Genomic DNA, 16,619 nt, shown 5'->3' with positions numbered 1-16,619 from the left:
GCAGGCAGATCACTTTAGGTCAGGAGTTCAAGACCAGCCTGGCCAATGTCGTGAAACCCTGTCTCTACTGAAAATATAAAAATTAGCCTGGCGTGGTGACAGGTGCCTGTAATCCCAGCTACTCAGGAGACTGAGGCAGGAGAATCACTTGAACATGGGAGGTGGAGGTTGCAGTGAGCCAAGCCTCCAGTCTGGGCGACAAGAGCAAAACTCTACCAAAAAAAAAAAAAAAAAAAAAAAAAAAAAAAAAGAAAGAAACAAAGAAAAGAAAGGAAAAGAAAAGAAAAGAAAAAAGAGAAGAAGAAAAGAAGAAAGCTCTAGTATGAAACTTGTCGGAGGCTTAGAAGAAGGTCCTGAAGACTAGAGTGGAGCCCTTTAAGAAATGCACAGAGGATGATGGCACAGGAGCAAGAGCTAGATATTGTGTGGGAAAATTCCCATAAGAAAGCATTATTTAGGAGGCCAAGGTGGGCGGATCACCCGAGGTCAGGAGTTTGAGAACAGCCTGGCCAACATGCCAAAACCCCATCTCTACTAAAAATTACAAAAATTACCCAGGCGTGGTGGTATGCACCTGTAGTCCCAGCTACTCCTAAAGGCCTCTCTAGGAGGTCTCTCAGTATATGCCCACTTGGGAGGCCGAGGCAGGAGAATTGCTTGAACCCGGAAGGTGGAGATTGCAGTGAGCTGGGATCGTGCCACTGCACTCCAACCTGGGTGACAGAGCAAGACTCTGTCTCAAAACACACACACACACACACACACACACACACACACACACAAAAAAAAAAAAAAAACCAAAAATAAAGCATTAAGTTCTATAATTAGCAGCATGTTTTCCTTCTTAGTGGCACATAAAATAATGATATATCTTAATAATTGGTGGATCTTAGATTTGAGGAGATGCAGCAGTCAACTCTTGTTCATACAGAGTTAAGTGAAAGAGTGCACTGTTTTGGAAAAACACTGCACCATCCCGCCTGGGTAATTTTCGTATTTTTTGTAGAGATGGGATTTCACCATGTTACACGGGCTGGTCTCAAACTCCTGAGCTCAAGCAATCTGTCCACCTTGGCCTCCCAAAGTGCTAGGATTATAGGTGTGAGTCACTGTGGCTGGCCTTAGGTTCACTCGGAATATCTGGAGACAGTATTCAAGTTTTGGTATATGTCTTTCCAGTTTTACAAATAGATTTTTCACTTAATTTCTTTCTCTCTGTTGTTTGCCTGTTTTGTTTGTTTGGTTTTGGTTTTTTTTTTTTTTTTTTTTGAGACAGGGTCTTGCTCTGTCACACAGGCTGGAGTGCAGTGGTGTGATCATGGCTCACTGCAGACTCAACCTCCCCAGCACAAGTGATCCTCCCACCTCAGCCTCCTGAGGTATTTGGTATTACAGGTACATGTAACCGTCCAGCTAATTTTTAAAATTTTTTGTAGAAATTGGGTCTTCCTGTGTTGCCCAGGCTGGTCTCAAACTCCTGGGCTCAAGTGATCCACCCACTTTGTCCTCCCAAAGTGCTGGGATTACAGGCATGAGCCACTGTGCTTGGCCTACTTAATTTCTTTATATATATATGCACACATATATGTAAGTAATATATGTTAAAATGTATGTAATATATATTAATGTATCCCCATAACATTAACTTTTTTTTTTTTTTTTAAACAGCAGTTATCAATCATGGTGTCAAGCTATTTGGAATGTGACAATCTCTTGTAAAGAGTTGCAAAAGTAATTGTGGCCAGTGGTTAAACTGATGCTTAAGAAATGATTTTCTTTTAAAAAGAAACAGATGGTTTCTGGGTTCTCTCCTGATAAGCTCCTTGCACTCTGCTTTGCCTTCTTGGTGTGCGGGCACAGTAGAGACAGGCAATCAAGCCTGACAGTTCAGACCCCACCCTCTGATCCAATCACCTTACTAAGATATCATTATTAACTTTGGTGACTCAAAAATACATGTTGATTATTCAAGGTGTTAGCTAGGGAAAAAAAAGAAAGCAAGAAACAGAACTACCTGCTGAATGAAAGTCAGAATTAAAGCAGGGTTGTTATGGGCTATCTTGGAAACACAGAGCTAGCTCCGTGGCACAGACACATGGAATATTTTGTCATAATTTATTCTATCAGGATTGTGTATCAGTCTTCACAATCATAGCTTATATTTTTCCAATAATGTTTGCCTTTTGCTGGGCCCATTCAACGTCCTATTCATCTAATTAAGCAGGCAGGATGCAGAGCCATGTTGCAGGGAAGGGCTTTTGCTGAACCGCAGAGCAAGGATGGCACAAAGAATGGAGTTTTATTTGAGATGGATGAGCTCGTCCTATCACTAGCTGATCCCTTATGGTCTTTGTTACTTCTTTTAATCAGTACTTTTTCTCCCTCTCAATCCTTTCTCTGTTTTTCAAGTTCCAATTGAATGGTGATTCATTCAGCAGATAGCTACATTAGGTTGTACTTTTCTGCAGAATTACAGTATAATTTTCATTTGACAAAGTGTAGTTGGCTACTTTTAGTAAAAGAAAAGTTAGGGAGATTCCTTATTAAATCGGATTATAGATCAGAAACCAATGCTAGTTGTTCTATAGGAAAACCAAGCACAGAGAGGCAATGTGCTGTATGCGTTTCAAGAGGGAGTCACTTCAGCTGCTCTTCAGACATTCCGTGGTGTCGTCAGGGCTTCCCTATCTGTGTATACTGTTTCAAGGATGATCAAGGCTCCATTTGGGCTGAGAACTACTATTCTTAGATACAAATATGGGATGCATTCACCCTGTGGTAGAGGTGGGGTGCCTTTATTTTCCTGGGGATAAACGCAGTCATCTGGAACTTTTTGGAAATGTGACAGCTTGAGTGTTCATGGCCATTGGGAAGGGGAGAGAGTGGGAATCTGAAGAGCCAGTGTTGCACTGTCTTGGTTGGCTTTTCTGACTGCCTAATTCAGAGAGATGTCTGTACATGCCCCCAAAATGTCCTCTACAAATGTTTCCTGTTTACCATTACAATGTGGTATTTTCCCTCCAATATTTTATTATAAACAGTTTCAAACTTCTGGCAAAGTTGAAAGATTTCTATAGTGAACACTCATAAACCCACTACCTGGATTCTCATGTGGTCTTTTTACTGTGTTATTTGTCTGTAATTACATGATGGCTCTTTTTTTTTTTTTAGATGGAGTCTCGCTCTGTCACCCAGGCTGGAGTGCAGTGCTGCGATCTTGGCTTACTGCAACCTCTACCTCCTGGGTTCAAGTGATTCTCATTCTTCAGCCTCCTGAGTAGCTGGGATTACAGGTGCCCACCACCATGCCTGGCAAATTGTTGTATTTTTAGTAGAGACAAAGTTTTGCCATGTTGGCCATGCTGGTCTCAAACTCCTGACCTCAGGTAATTCACATGCCTCAGCCTCCCAAAGTGCTGGGATTACAGGCGTGAGTCACCACACCTGGCTACATGATAGCTCTTAAATGACAGCATTTACCTGTCACTTGTTAAAGTTGTTCTCTGTAGTCCTTGGAGCTTTGAGGTTAATTATTCCCAGCACTTTGAAGTGTGGCATTTACCTATGTGATTTTTCCCAACATTCTTACTATACTAATAAACATATTTTTGGGCTAGGTCCAGTACAATTCTAGGTTGCAGTTCTGGTTGCACCTTTGCAGGAGGCTAACTGTTGTGGCCCCTATCTCTTGAAAATGATATCCCCATGCCCAACCTTTCAGCTTTGAAGAGAAAGCCTTGTGTTCTGAATCTTGAAACATCTGAGTAATTAAAAAAGGCTGTTTCCCCCAAAATTTATTCAATTCTCAGTCTTTGAGAATTTTTTCTTATGGACGAAAATATTGGGATAACAGTCTGAAAAATCAAAATTTAAAAACAGGCCGGGTACAGTGGCTCACACCTGTAATCCCAGAATTTTGGGAGGCCAAGGCAGGTGGATCTTTTGAGTTCAGGACTTTGAGACCAGCCTGGCCAACATGACGAAACCCCATCTCTACTAATATCATAAAAATTAGCCAGGCATGGTGGTGTGTGCCTGTAGTCCCAGCTACTTGGGAGGTTGAGGCACAAGTATGGCTTGAACCCGGGAGGTGGAGGTTGCAGTGAGTCAAGATCACACCACTACACTCCAGCCTGGGCAGCAGAGTGAAGCTATGTCTCAAAAAAAAAAAAAAAAAGCTGGGCACAGTGGCTCACGCCTATAATCCCAGCATTTTGGGAGGCTGAGGCGGGTAGATCACCTGAGGTCAGGAGTTCAAGACCAGCCTGGCCAACATGGTAAAACCCTGCCTCTACAAAAATACAAAAAAAAAAAAAAAAAAAATTAGCTGGGCATGATGGCCAGTGCCTGTAACCCTGTCTCTACTTCAAAAAACAAAACAAAACCCAAAATTATCTGGGCATGATGGCACACCTGTAATCCCAGCTACTGGGGAGGCTGAGACAGGAGAATCGCTTAAACCTGGGAGGTTGCGGTGAGCCGAGATCGTGCCATTGCACTCCAGCCTGGGTGGCAAGGCGACACTGTCTAAAAAAAAAAAAAAAAAAAAAAAAAAAAAAAAAAAAAAAATTGAAAACAATCCAGAAAACATGCTTTCATTTCAAACTCAAACTCTCAATGAAATTATTTCTAAGAAAAAGAAAAGCAGTCACCAGGTGTTAAGTCTCTCGGCTTTTCTGCTTGTTCTGGTTGAGGTAGAAGAAATAAAACTAGAAGGAGAAGAGGAAGATGGAAAAAAAATAGACATTCTGCCCTCGAATTACCAGAATTAATTGAACTATTCATTTTCTTCTCTATCAGTTTCAAACCCAAGTTGCAGTAATGAGAGAGTCACTTACCAACAGATGGGGCTGAAATAGATCTCTGGAGATCTCCTGGATGTCGACTAGGAAAATAATCTCCAAACAGCACGTTTCCACTCTTTTCACATTTCTTTAGCAGGTGTTTATGTCTACCCAGCAGGCAAATAACCACTTAGTAAAAGAAGCGCAGTCCAGGCTGCTCTGGGCATTGTTCTATTGCTGCTGCATCATAATCATAATGTGCTGACATAGTCTCACAGTAAGAGAAGAAGGGCACTGGGGAGGAGCAGCCCTGCAGGTCTGCCCCTGAGAGGAAGTGTGGTCAGCATTCCCGTGGAGCCCCGACCACTTGGGAGTGGGCATTCAGGTGGTGGTGTGAAGTTTTCAGAAGATTTCTTGGAGAGAAAAGTCAATTTAGCAACAGTATAACCACGGAAAAAATATCATATTTTACATCATTGATCATTCAATTGATAATTTATTATTCAATTTCCCTGTATCCTAAGTTTCAGAGACTTAAACATATTTAAGGCACTTTGAGACTCTGTGAAGAAAAGCATCAAAAGAATATAGCATTTTTAGAGGGAAACTGCTTAGAAACAGAGCTGAGGCCGGGCACAGTGGCTCACGCCTGCAATCCCAGCACTTTGGGAGGTCAAGGCAGGAGGATTGCTTGAGCCCATGATTTTGAGATCAACCTGGGCAACACAGTGAGACCCCATCTCTAATGAAAGAAAGAAATGCTTTTAAAGATGCACAAAATATAAAACTGTATGTATAACTTCATTTGGAGATTGTAAGTCTGAATTTGTGGCACTTTGTCAAATTGAGGTCTGTGAGCAATTAGCCCTCTTTGTCCCTCATGAGATGGGCCTGCCTGTTCACGCCTGCATGGGATCTTCTTAGCTGCATGTCCTAAGCTTGGGATATGAAGGTTTCCTGCCACATTCAGTCCCTGGTGAGTGCAATGCAAGGTACATTCTTTCAGTCGGCTCAGTAATGAGTACTTACTATTTCCTGTGCATCATGCCATGCTGGACCACAAAGATGAACAGTCTCTGCACTCAAGAAGTTTACCATTAAGTGGAGAAGGGGTCATGTAAACAGAGTATTTCAGTGTTATGTAGCGATAAGATGGAGGGGTGACAGGGGATTCTGGGAGCACAGATGAAGGGCACTTAGTCCAATTGGGGGATTTAGGGAGAGTTTCATGGAGGAGCTAATATCCAAGCTAAATCCTGAAAGATTGGTCAGCCTGAGCAAAGGCACAGAGGCATGAAATGACAGGGTTTTGAGGGGTAACTACAAATGGTCTGGTGTTACATAAAGTTGAAGAGGAGAAAAAAAATGAAGTTCATGGAAGAAGGGCCTAGATTGTGGAGGGCTTTGAAAGCCATAACTAGGTGCTGAGACTTCATCTGCTCCAGTAGTTCTAATAAATAGTGTTACATGGAGAGATTTATGTTCTGAATTGATTATTCTGAGAGCAGAGTGGAGGATAGATTTGGGAAGGGCAATTCTGGAGATACTAAAGCCATGGTAGTGGCAGTGGCAGTGTCAATGGAAAGGAGGGGGTTAACTTGGGAACTATTAGTAGAGTCCATAGAATTTGGTGACTCACTGATGTGGGGAGGGAAAAGGTGACTCAGAGTTTTGGGAAGCTGGGTGAATGACGACGGTGCCATTAACTTGGAAACAAACTACAGGCAGAGGAACAGGTGTAGGAGGCAGAAAGAATGAGGTGCTTGTTTGCAGGAAACCTTGGTTAGCATGGTGCCTCGTATTAAACTGTTTAGTAAATGATTTCTTTCTTCTTTAAATGTTCAGTACCTTCCTAATGCTTTTAGAATATGTGACATGTATCATAAGGTATGTGTATATATTTAGTATTAAACTCAAGAGCCTATATATTTGTGAGCATGATCTGGCTCCATCCTGGTTTCAGTTCTTTCCAACTATATTTCAGACCACTTACACCACTCCCTCATCATACTTCTGTCTCCTTCCTGATGTTGCATTCTTTAAGCCATTTCCTGTCTGAAAAGCTCATCTCCCAGCTCTTCACATGTGGGCTTATTTTCGTTTTTCAGAACCCAGCTCAGATGTCACCTGTTTAGAGAGCTGTTTCTCAATCACTTGGTCATTGATTGTCTCTCAGCTGCAAATGCACCACAGCATACTCTGCATTGAATTGCTGGAGCTCTGCAAACTACATTTCTCTCTCCAGCTAGCTTTCTGTTAGGTTCAATAATAGGTTGCATTAGACCAGAGGAGGCTGGAAATAGGAGGGAAGAAATGACTTGTGTTCCCTCTAGTTGACCTGCTGTTTCTCTCAGTGTCACCTGGGCAACAGCAACTGGTTCTAGCCTGCATTTTGGTTGTTTTGTTTTTGTTTTTGACATTCTCAGAATCAGCAATTGGGCAGCGCCCTCTCCTTAGAGGGCTGAGTCCTGGCTCCAACGGGTCCGACCTCTGAGCTTCCAGGCTGTGATTCCCCTAACCTATCCCTTCCAACTCCGCAGCCCTAGTTGTGGGAGTTGCTTCTTCTAGTTGTCTCTGATATCTGTGTTTCCTTTTTTCTAGGCCTCCAACACCTATTTAACATATTCCTGCATTGAAGTCTCTCTGTTGAAATACTTAATGTGATTTCTGCTTCTTTAAAAATGGCTGGATCCTGACACAACCACTGAATCTGATTGAGGCTTCCACCCAGTCACTGTCTAACATGTCATTGAATGTTCTTCACATACTTTTCCTAACCTGCATTTAAATTGTTTTCCTTTCTCATAATCTCTCTTCTTCACTTAGATATCTGAGACTGTCTCATTCATCATTGTATTCTCAGTGCCTAACATGGAGCCTGGCATACTGTAGGAGCTTAAGAAATGCTTGTTAAATAAAATGAATGATTTCAAAAGACTGCAGGAGAAATACTGGTAGCTGGCCATACAAAATGGACAGGATTGAGCAAGTCTTTAACTTTTTGGTTCTAGGCCAAGTTATTGATGAATTCTGTAACAACGTAACACAGAGAGTCAAGCATAATGCTTCTTATAAACATGTCAGAATGCAATGCGTTATTTAATGTAGACCGATCCTCATTGGAATAACAAGACATACAGTTTATTTACTTTGAATCCTATACTTGTATAACCCCCTACCCCACTTTCTATAATTGGGAATGATAATGACTTACATTGTTAGGGTTTCATGAAGATCAAGAATTGCTAACAGGTTAGATCTACAACATTTTTTGATTAGCAAATAATTTTAAATATGAAAGCCATCCAAAAGAATCTACCTGCTGTAACATGCAACATCACCAAGCATTTACTTGATAAACATCGCCGGCTTATGTTCTTTTTTTCATTCTGGTATGATTTGAAACAACCAAAACACAGAACCAAAAAATCTGGTTAAAAAGGAACTGCTTAACTTTTACACAGATATAATCAAAACCTGAAAACATCTTCTATAGCCTTTTATGTAAGTATCAACTACTAAGACAAAAAAGACTTGTAATATGCTTCTTATATAATTTTAGTCAAATAAATGCAAATAGATTAGATAAAATTGATGTCCACGGTGCCAAGTAGAAATATTTTGTTGAACTTTAACATTTAAATGACATTTCCCCTGTTTCCACTTCAAGTGTGTTCATATCTTCTCCTTTTTCTAACTCAGAAGGAAAAATGTTCCTTTTCTTTCCCAGCTGAATTGGGCCACCAGGGTCCTTAAATCCAGCCCTTCTTTCCTCTTCTTTCTCCTTTTAGGATACTACTCTTGCATTGTTAATATGCCCACCACTGTTGTTTCTTTTTCAAAACCCACAAACCAAATCTTCCCTCCACTTTGTTATCAGTTCATGCTACTATTTTGTCTTTCTTTTTTCACACACAAATTCAGAAGAATTCATGTTCACAGTTTCTAGATTGTAATCTGGCTTTTGCTCTTAACCCACTACTAAAAGTGCACTCTTAGAGTTCACAAATAATTGCCTAATCAATAAGGCTTTTTGAGCCTTCATTCTTCTTGGTATTTCTTTTGCATTTACAGTTGATCCTTCTTGAGACTCTCCTCCTTGGTTTGTGGGACCCTGCACTCCTTCTCTTCTCTTCTACAAACTGTTTTTCCCCTGATGCCATTCATGGCTTTTTCCTCCAACACCCCAAGGCCTGTCCTCTTCTCTTGGCAAGGCTTTTCTTGATAATCGTTTCCATCCACCCTTGCATTTCAGATGCCACCTTTATGTGAATGATTCCCAAGGTTGTATCGAGTCAGTAACTCTTCTGTGAACCCCTAACCTGTACTTTCAAATGCCAGTGGGACATGTCTATCTTAGCACTCCTGGCATCTCAAACACATGCCCAAACTCAACTCCTCCATAAAACTCATTTTTTCTTTCTTTTTGTTAATGTTTAACATTTTCTCAGTCAGCCAAGAGGGGAGACTTTGAATCATCTCTCCCTTCTTTAACTTCCTTTCCAAAACTTGAAATCAGCCATAAAATTCTTTCCATTCTTTTCTCTCCAGAGATGTATCCATCTGTTGGGACCTTCCCATCACCATCATCATCACCTCTACCCCCTCACCTGCACAATTGCTATAACTTAACTGGTGTCTTTCATTTATTTCTCTCCATTCTAGTCTATCTGCCTGAAGGCTGCCAAAGCATTTTCCCTAAAAGGATATCTCTGATCATGATACATCCCTGATCAAGAATCTCTAATGGTTTTATTGTCTCTAGAATAAATCTAGACTCTTAATTTGGTACTTAAGAACTTTAATACCAAATAACTTTAATAACTTTTGGGCCTTAAATCAGTACTTTTTCAGTCTCCCAAACATCTTATACCTATTTTGTTTCTATAACTTAGGAGTTTAAGAAGATAGACTGTAGGCTGAGTGTGGTGACTCATGCCTGTAACTCCAGCACTGTGGGAGGCTGAGATGGGCGGATCACTTGAGCCTAGGAGTTCAAGACTAGCCTGTCTCTGCAAAATACAAAAAAAATTAGCCAGGTGTGATGGGTAGTCCCAGCTACTCAGGAGGCTGAGATGGAAGGATCACTTGAGCCCATGGAGGTCAAGGCTGCAGTAAGTTGAGATCAAGCCACTGCACTCCAGGCTGGGCAACAGAGTGAAACCCTATTTCAAAACAAAACAAAACAACAACAAAAGAAAAACAGAATATAGGTGGGGCACAGTGGCTCATGCCTATAATCCCAGCGGATCACCTGAGGTCAGGAGTTTGAGACCAGCCTGGCCAACATGGTGAAACTCCATCTCTACTAAAAATAGAAAAATTAGCTGGGCATGGCAGTGCATGTCTGTAATCCTATCTACTTTGGAGGCTGAGGCAGGAGAATTGCTTGAACCCAGGAGGTGGAGGTTGTAGTGAGCTGAGATTGCGCCACTGTACTCCAGCCTGGGTGACAAGAGCAAGACTCCATCTCAAAAAAAAAAAAAAAAGAGTACAGACTGTAGAGTCAGATTGCTGAATTTGAATGCTTGCTCTCTCTCCTACTATCTATGTGACCATGGACAAGTTTCTTAATCTCTGTGCCTCAGTGTCCTCATCTGTAATACAGGAAAACCAATGCTTATAGGGTTGTGAAAATTAAACATATAGAAAGTATTTAGGATAATGCCTGGCCTACAGTAAGTTCTACATAATGTGTTTTATTGAGAAAATATTTACTGATGCTTGTATATATGCACATATGCCAGAGACTCTTCTAGGAATTTGGGGATAACAGGAATGAACATAATAAACAAAAATCTCTACCTTTGTGGAGCTTAATATATGACAAGCACTGCTCTCAGCACATTTCATATGTTTAATTTCCACGACAACCCTATAATTGTTGTTCTTCCTATATTACAGGTATAGAAATTATTCTATAATAATTATCATTAATTACCTGTCATTCTCTGTTTTTGGAATACCCTTTTTCCTGTGCTATCATCTTCAGAATTCTACCATCCTTCAAGACGCAATAACATCCGCTGGGCATGGTGGCTCACAACTGTAATTCCAGCACTTTGGGAGTCCGATGCAGGAGGATCACTTGAGGCCAGGGGTTCGAGGCTGTAGTGCACTATGACCATGCTACTGCACTCCAGCCTGAGCAGTAGAGCAAGACTGTGCCTCTACAAAAAAAAAAAAGACCCACTAACATGCCATCTTACTCCTTGAAATCTCATCTGAATTCTTCCAGCCCTTAGAATCTGTATTATGGCATTTATCACATTCTATACACTCTACTATATATTATCAAATATATTAAATATTGTGGTTATTTGCATGCATTTTTGTTATCTCCCTAATGAAGTGTGATGTCAGGTGCTCTGCCCTATTCATGTTTGTAAATAGTAGCATGATGTACTTTGTACCTAAGAACACAATAGCTGCTTAACAAATACTTCTTGAATGCATGTACATAAAAGGATTCTTTGCATACTCTCTCATTTGACCTCTATTAACTAACCTTATCTTCTTCAACTGTAAATATGAAATGAAAATATCACATATCAGTATCACATATTTGTTTACTATTTGGCCTTTACTTACCATCCCTTGACATTTTGTTTACTACTAGGCCAATTTTTGTAGTTTGCTTTCCTGAGCACATTTTACAGTATATTTAACATCTTTCTGTTACTACCATTTGAAAAGTGCCCCTAAGTTTTTATTAAAGGAGTCATTGTGGATAGAGTATATTTTACCTATTGTGTTTTCAATGGTCAGCACATATATTTTTTCCCATTTCCTTACTAACACAGTTGAAAAATTTCAAGGTGCTCATCTGTAATTTTTTGGTTCATTGCTTATTTTTTTCTCCATTTCAAAGAACTGTAGATGTTCGAAATTGACTTTTATGGCATCTAAAATATGAATTTTTTTTCCAAGTCATTAATACCCTTCCTCTAAATTTGCTTGCTATTCTCCAGCTATGACTGGAAAGACCAGACCAACTACAGGTTCTCCTACCTTCTCATCTGTATTTTCACATGCTACAGATCATAATGCTATGATCACATTTTTTCCCAAACATTGTAGTAAGATACAGAGTTACAATATACCATATTTTAAATCTTCTTGGTAGGCCATCTTAACTATTCCTTTTATTAGGCAGAACCCTATCAGAATGGCATGACATTCTTCTCTTTTTTAATAACGAGGCCAACACATTACATTTTTAAATAATGATCAAGGAATTTTTTTTATTCATTAAGTTTCAGTATCATTACAGAAAATGTTATGATACAGAGTTGTTTAACATTATTTTGTCTTTGCTCTTGATTTCCACATGAATGCTGGTAACACTAGTATCTGTACAAGATCAGTCTTTGATTTTATTTTTTTGTTCTGTACAATTTTAAATGTATTGGTTAAAAAGGCTGTCAGCACTTAAGGAAGCATTTTTTCTTCAGTTTGTTTGTTCAAATAAAAGGTGTCCAGTTACTGCCCAAGAGTACTGTACCATGAGGCTATTGGGGCGAGAAACCTCCCTGGATGCTCTGCAGGGGATGGTTCTTGAGGCAAGGCAGAGCCTCCCTCCACCCAGTCAGTCTTCTTTTGGCACTGTGCACATAAACACGAGATACATGAGAAAGAACAAGCAAAAGCTCTCTGTAAAGCAGTTATGAAGCATACTAAGAAGGGAAATCCAAGTATTGCCTACGCTAGTATAAATAAGCAGACAGCCTTGATTTAAGAGCATAAGTAGTTGTATTTTAAAGATGAGAAAAACACAAGTTCTGCAGGCACCTACCGCTGTCTACTAAAAGCTATCGCTATCAGACCTAGCATTGAACACACAAAGCAATTTGCAAGAAAGGAAAAATTTGCCTTGATATAATCAGAATAGAATTGTTTGTTAAGATTTATTTTTAGGTGTTTTTTTCTTTAAAAGATATTTAAATTCATTTGAAATATAGTTCAAGATGTTGACTATACAGATCAACTTTTATCCAAATCGGGAAAACTAGCTGTGCCGTTGCATATTACAGGATACAGTCAATGATATGTGGACATGCATCAAAGCTTTCTCCTGCTGGTGACCATCATAGCCGTCCAATGACCATGACATCCACCACCTCGCCTTTGTGGAGCTCCACATACTGTTCTGTCTTTGGAGGTAGCATCAACAATCCATTGGCACTGCGCATGCTCATCAGACGGCTGCTCATTTGATTACCTAGAAAGAAATACTCTTATTACAGCAGCACAAGCATCATGGCATACACATTTGGGCCCTTGTAGACCTTTTCAAAATGTAAACAGACAGAAATGCAGGTCTTCAAGAGGAGAAGGGATGATCAAACTTTCCAGTATCTTTTTCAGGTGGCCATGATACTATATCCTACCACCAGCTCATTCAAACTTTAAAAATAAACATTAGAAATTCTTGTTTGAAAGAGTAAAACCAGGATTTTATAGCATTATGCAAAATGCCACAGAATTTCTCAATTCAGGCTGAAATGTTATGCGTGTCTGAAAAGGGAGGCTTTATAAAAACCTATTAAAATAATAATGACAATAATGGTAGCAGCTACCATTTCTTTACTAAGTGCCAAAGTACTAGGCACTTTACTTAAACACCTTATTTGATTCTCACAAGACTCAAAAAATTCTTAGGTAACTTGCCTAGGATCCTGCTAACTAGGTTGGTGGCCAATTTGAATGCAGCTCTCTCTGATGGCAAAGCTCATGAACTTGGTCACTGTTAGCTGATGTTTTTACTTAGTCGTACAATTTTTCTGGAGTCACATCAAAAGTTAGGCAAAATATGACTAGGGAAGTTGGGAATAACAGTTTAAAGTCTAGTGGAGGTCACTATAGAACTCTGAATTATCAATATTGATTTCTCTGCCCTTCGAATTTACCAATAAGTAGGGTATGGTAGAGGCAACAGAGAACCACATTATAAATTGGGCTTTCATCTCACATTTCAAGGTGGTATAGCTAGAATCTCCTCCTTTTCCTACAAAGTTATACTCAGAACTTATTGGTTGAACAAACATATCAAATCTTCTGTAATTCCAGATTTATTACAGAATATTAGTCAATGATATGTGGACATTCTAAATGTTTATCCAGAAAATATGGCTCAATAATATAAGTAAACTTCTAATAGTTATTTTTTAACTTTTGCTATACTGTTTAGGAATAATTTGACTCATCTAACTTTTCAAAAAGGAAAATGTATAATAATTACAAAATCAGCTATAACCAAGGAAGATTATATATAAATTTGTGGTTTAACAGGATAGGTGCCTAGGAATATCTGTAGATGTGAATGACTAACCTGTACTCTGTGCCCAAGGTAGTGGTTCTTGGTGATGCCAAGTTAGTATACACCGATGGTATTCTGGACGAGGATCGAGTTTTACATCACATGATAACTACAGAATAAAGAAGAAAAGAAAACAAACTTGGTCACCTGATCATCTGACAAAACTACAAGATGGTAGGGGTTGTGTAAAGAATATACTGGACATGGAGACTATCCTTGGTATTCTGTTGTTGCTATCACTACCACCTTATGTTCTTTTTCTTTTTAAATAACATTCAATTAAAATGTATTTTTTCTTTTGACACAAGGTCTCACTCTGTTACCTAGGCTGGAGTGCAGTGGCACGATCATGGTTCACTGCAGCATTGACCTCCTGGGCTCAAGTGATCCTCCTGCCTTGGCCTCCTGAGTAGCTGGGACCACATGCATGTGCCACCACACCTGACTAATTTTTATTTTTTTTGTAGAGATGGCGTGTTGCTATGTTGCTCAGGCTGGTCTTGAACTCCTGAGCTCAAGCAATCCTCCCATCTGGGCCTCCCAGAGTACTGGATTCATAGGCATGAGCCACCATGCCTGGCCACCTTATATTCTTAATACAGGAAGTCCAGGGGTTGGGTTGCTCTGGTGAAAAGAGAAAAGAAGGCTAAGAAGATGGTGTTCAGCTTTGGTTTGTCTGGGAAAGGCTTTATTTCTCCCTTGTTCCTGAAGGATAGCTTTGCTGCATGTAGTATTTCTCGCTGGCATTTTTTTTTTTTTATCAGCACTTTAAATATATCATTCCCTTCCCTTCTGGCCTGTAAGGTTTCTGCAGATACATCTACTGTTAGTCTAATATGGACTTCCTTGTATGTATGTAATTCTTTGTCTTCAACTTTTGACAAATTGGGAAGGATCTTTTGGGTTGAATATATTTGGAGAACTTTGAACTTCCTGGATCTGGATGTCTATATCTCTCAACAGATTTGGGATGTTTTTCAGCTATTATTTCATTAAATAAGTTTCCTATCCTCTTTCCCTTCTCTTCTTCTTCTGGACTCTGATGATAAAAATATTTGTTGATTTAAATTCAGGAAGTACAGAGAACACCACAAGGATATTCCTCGAGAAGAGCAACCCCAAGGCACATAACCGTCAGATTCACCAAGGTTGAAATAAAGGAAAAAAATGTTAAGAGCAGCCAGAGAGAAAGGTCGGGTTACCCACAAAGGAAAGCCCATCAAAATAACAGCAGATCTCTCAGCAGAAACCCTACAAGCCAGAAGAGGGTGGGGGCCAATACTCAACATTCTTAAAGAAAAGAATTTTCAACCCAGAATTTCACATCCAGCCAAACTAAGCTTCATAAGTGAAGTAGAAATAAAATCCTTTACAGACAAGCAAATGCTGGGAGATTTGCCACCACCAGGCCTGCCTTACAAGAGCTCCTAAAGGAAGCACTGAACATGGAAAGGAATAACTGGTGCCTATCACTGCAAAAATACGCCGAATTGTAAAGACTATCGATGCTATGAAGAAACTGCATCAACTAACGGGCAAAATAACTAGCTAGCATCATAATGACAGGATCAAATTCACACATAACAATATTAACCTTAAACATAAATGGGCTAAATGCCCCAATTAAAAGACATAGACTGGCAAATTGGATAAAGAGTCAAGACCCATCAGTATATGCTGTATTCAGGAGACCCACCTCACGTGCAAAGACACAAATAGGCTCAAAATAAAGGGACGTAGGAAGATCTACCAAGCAAATGGAAAGCAAAAACAGCAGGGGTTGCAATCCTGTCCTAGTCTCTGATAAAATTGACTTTAAATCAACAAAGATCAAAAGAGACAAAGACAGCCATTACTTAATGGTATAGGGATCAATTCAACAAGAAGAGCTAACCATCCTAAATATATATGCACCCAATACAGGAGCACCCAGATTCATCAAGCAAGTCCTTAGAGACTTACAAAGAGATCTAGACTCCCACACAATAATAATGGGAGACTTTAACACCCCACTGTCAATATTAGACAGATCAACAAGACAGAATATTAACAAGGATATCCAGGACTTGAATTCAGCTTTGGAAGGATATCCAGGACTTGAATTCAGCTTTGGATCAAATGGACCTAATAGATATCTACAGAACTCTCCACCCCAAATCAACAGAATATACATTCTTCTCAGCACCACATCGCACTGATTCTAAAATTGACCACATAATTGGAAGTAAAACACTCCTCAGCAAATGTAAAAGAACAGAAATCACAACAAACTGTCTCTCAGATCACAGTGCAATCAAATTAGAACTCAGGATTAAGAAACTCACTCAAAACCGCACAACTATATGGAAACTGAACAACCTGCTCCTGAATGACTACTGGGTAAATAATGAAATGAAGGCAGAAATAAAGATGTTCTTTGAAACCAATGAGAAAAAAGACACAACATACCCGAATCTCTGGAACACGTTTAAAGCAGTGTGTAGAGGGAAATTTATAGCACTAAATGCCCACAAGAG

General features: G+C 39.7%; 2 protein-coding genes across 31 annotated transcripts in view; both read right to left on the bottom strand.

Moving 5' to 3' along the window:
* GARIN2 (golgi associated RAB2 interactor family member 2) overlaps window positions 1–4,966 on the bottom strand; it is a 36,927-nt gene extending 31,961 nt beyond the window's left edge. The window contains exon 1 of the mRNA XM_077938428.1: window positions 4,839–4,966. The gene's annotated coding sequence lies outside the window, so the exon portion shown is untranslated. The remainder of the gene's footprint in view (window positions 1–4,838) is intronic.
* A 7,034-nt stretch (window positions 4,967–12,000) lies between these two features.
* GPHN (gephyrin) overlaps window positions 12,001–16,619 on the bottom strand; it is a 734,546-nt gene continuing 729,927 nt past the window's right edge. For all 30 annotated transcript variants that reach the window (XR_013395171.1, XM_077938281.1, XM_077938262.1 and 27 more), the window contains 2 exon segments: window positions 14,116–14,212; window positions 12,001–13,005 (listed from right to left, as the gene is read on the bottom strand). Coding sequence is in view for 29 of the 30 variants with exons in the window: in XM_077938281.1 (XP_077794407.1) it covers window positions 12,872–13,005; window positions 14,116–14,212 (231 nt within the window). In the remaining variant the exon portion in view is untranslated.

Source organism: Macaca mulatta, chromosome 7 (genome assembly GCF_049350105.2).
Source record: "Macaca mulatta isolate MMU2019108-1 chromosome 7, T2T-MMU8v2.0, whole genome shotgun sequence".
Taxonomy (NCBI): domain Eukaryota; kingdom Metazoa; phylum Chordata; class Mammalia; order Primates; family Cercopithecidae; genus Macaca; species Macaca mulatta.
Note: the sequence above shows the minus strand (reverse complement) of the source record. Positions and strands in the feature narration are given on the sequence as shown.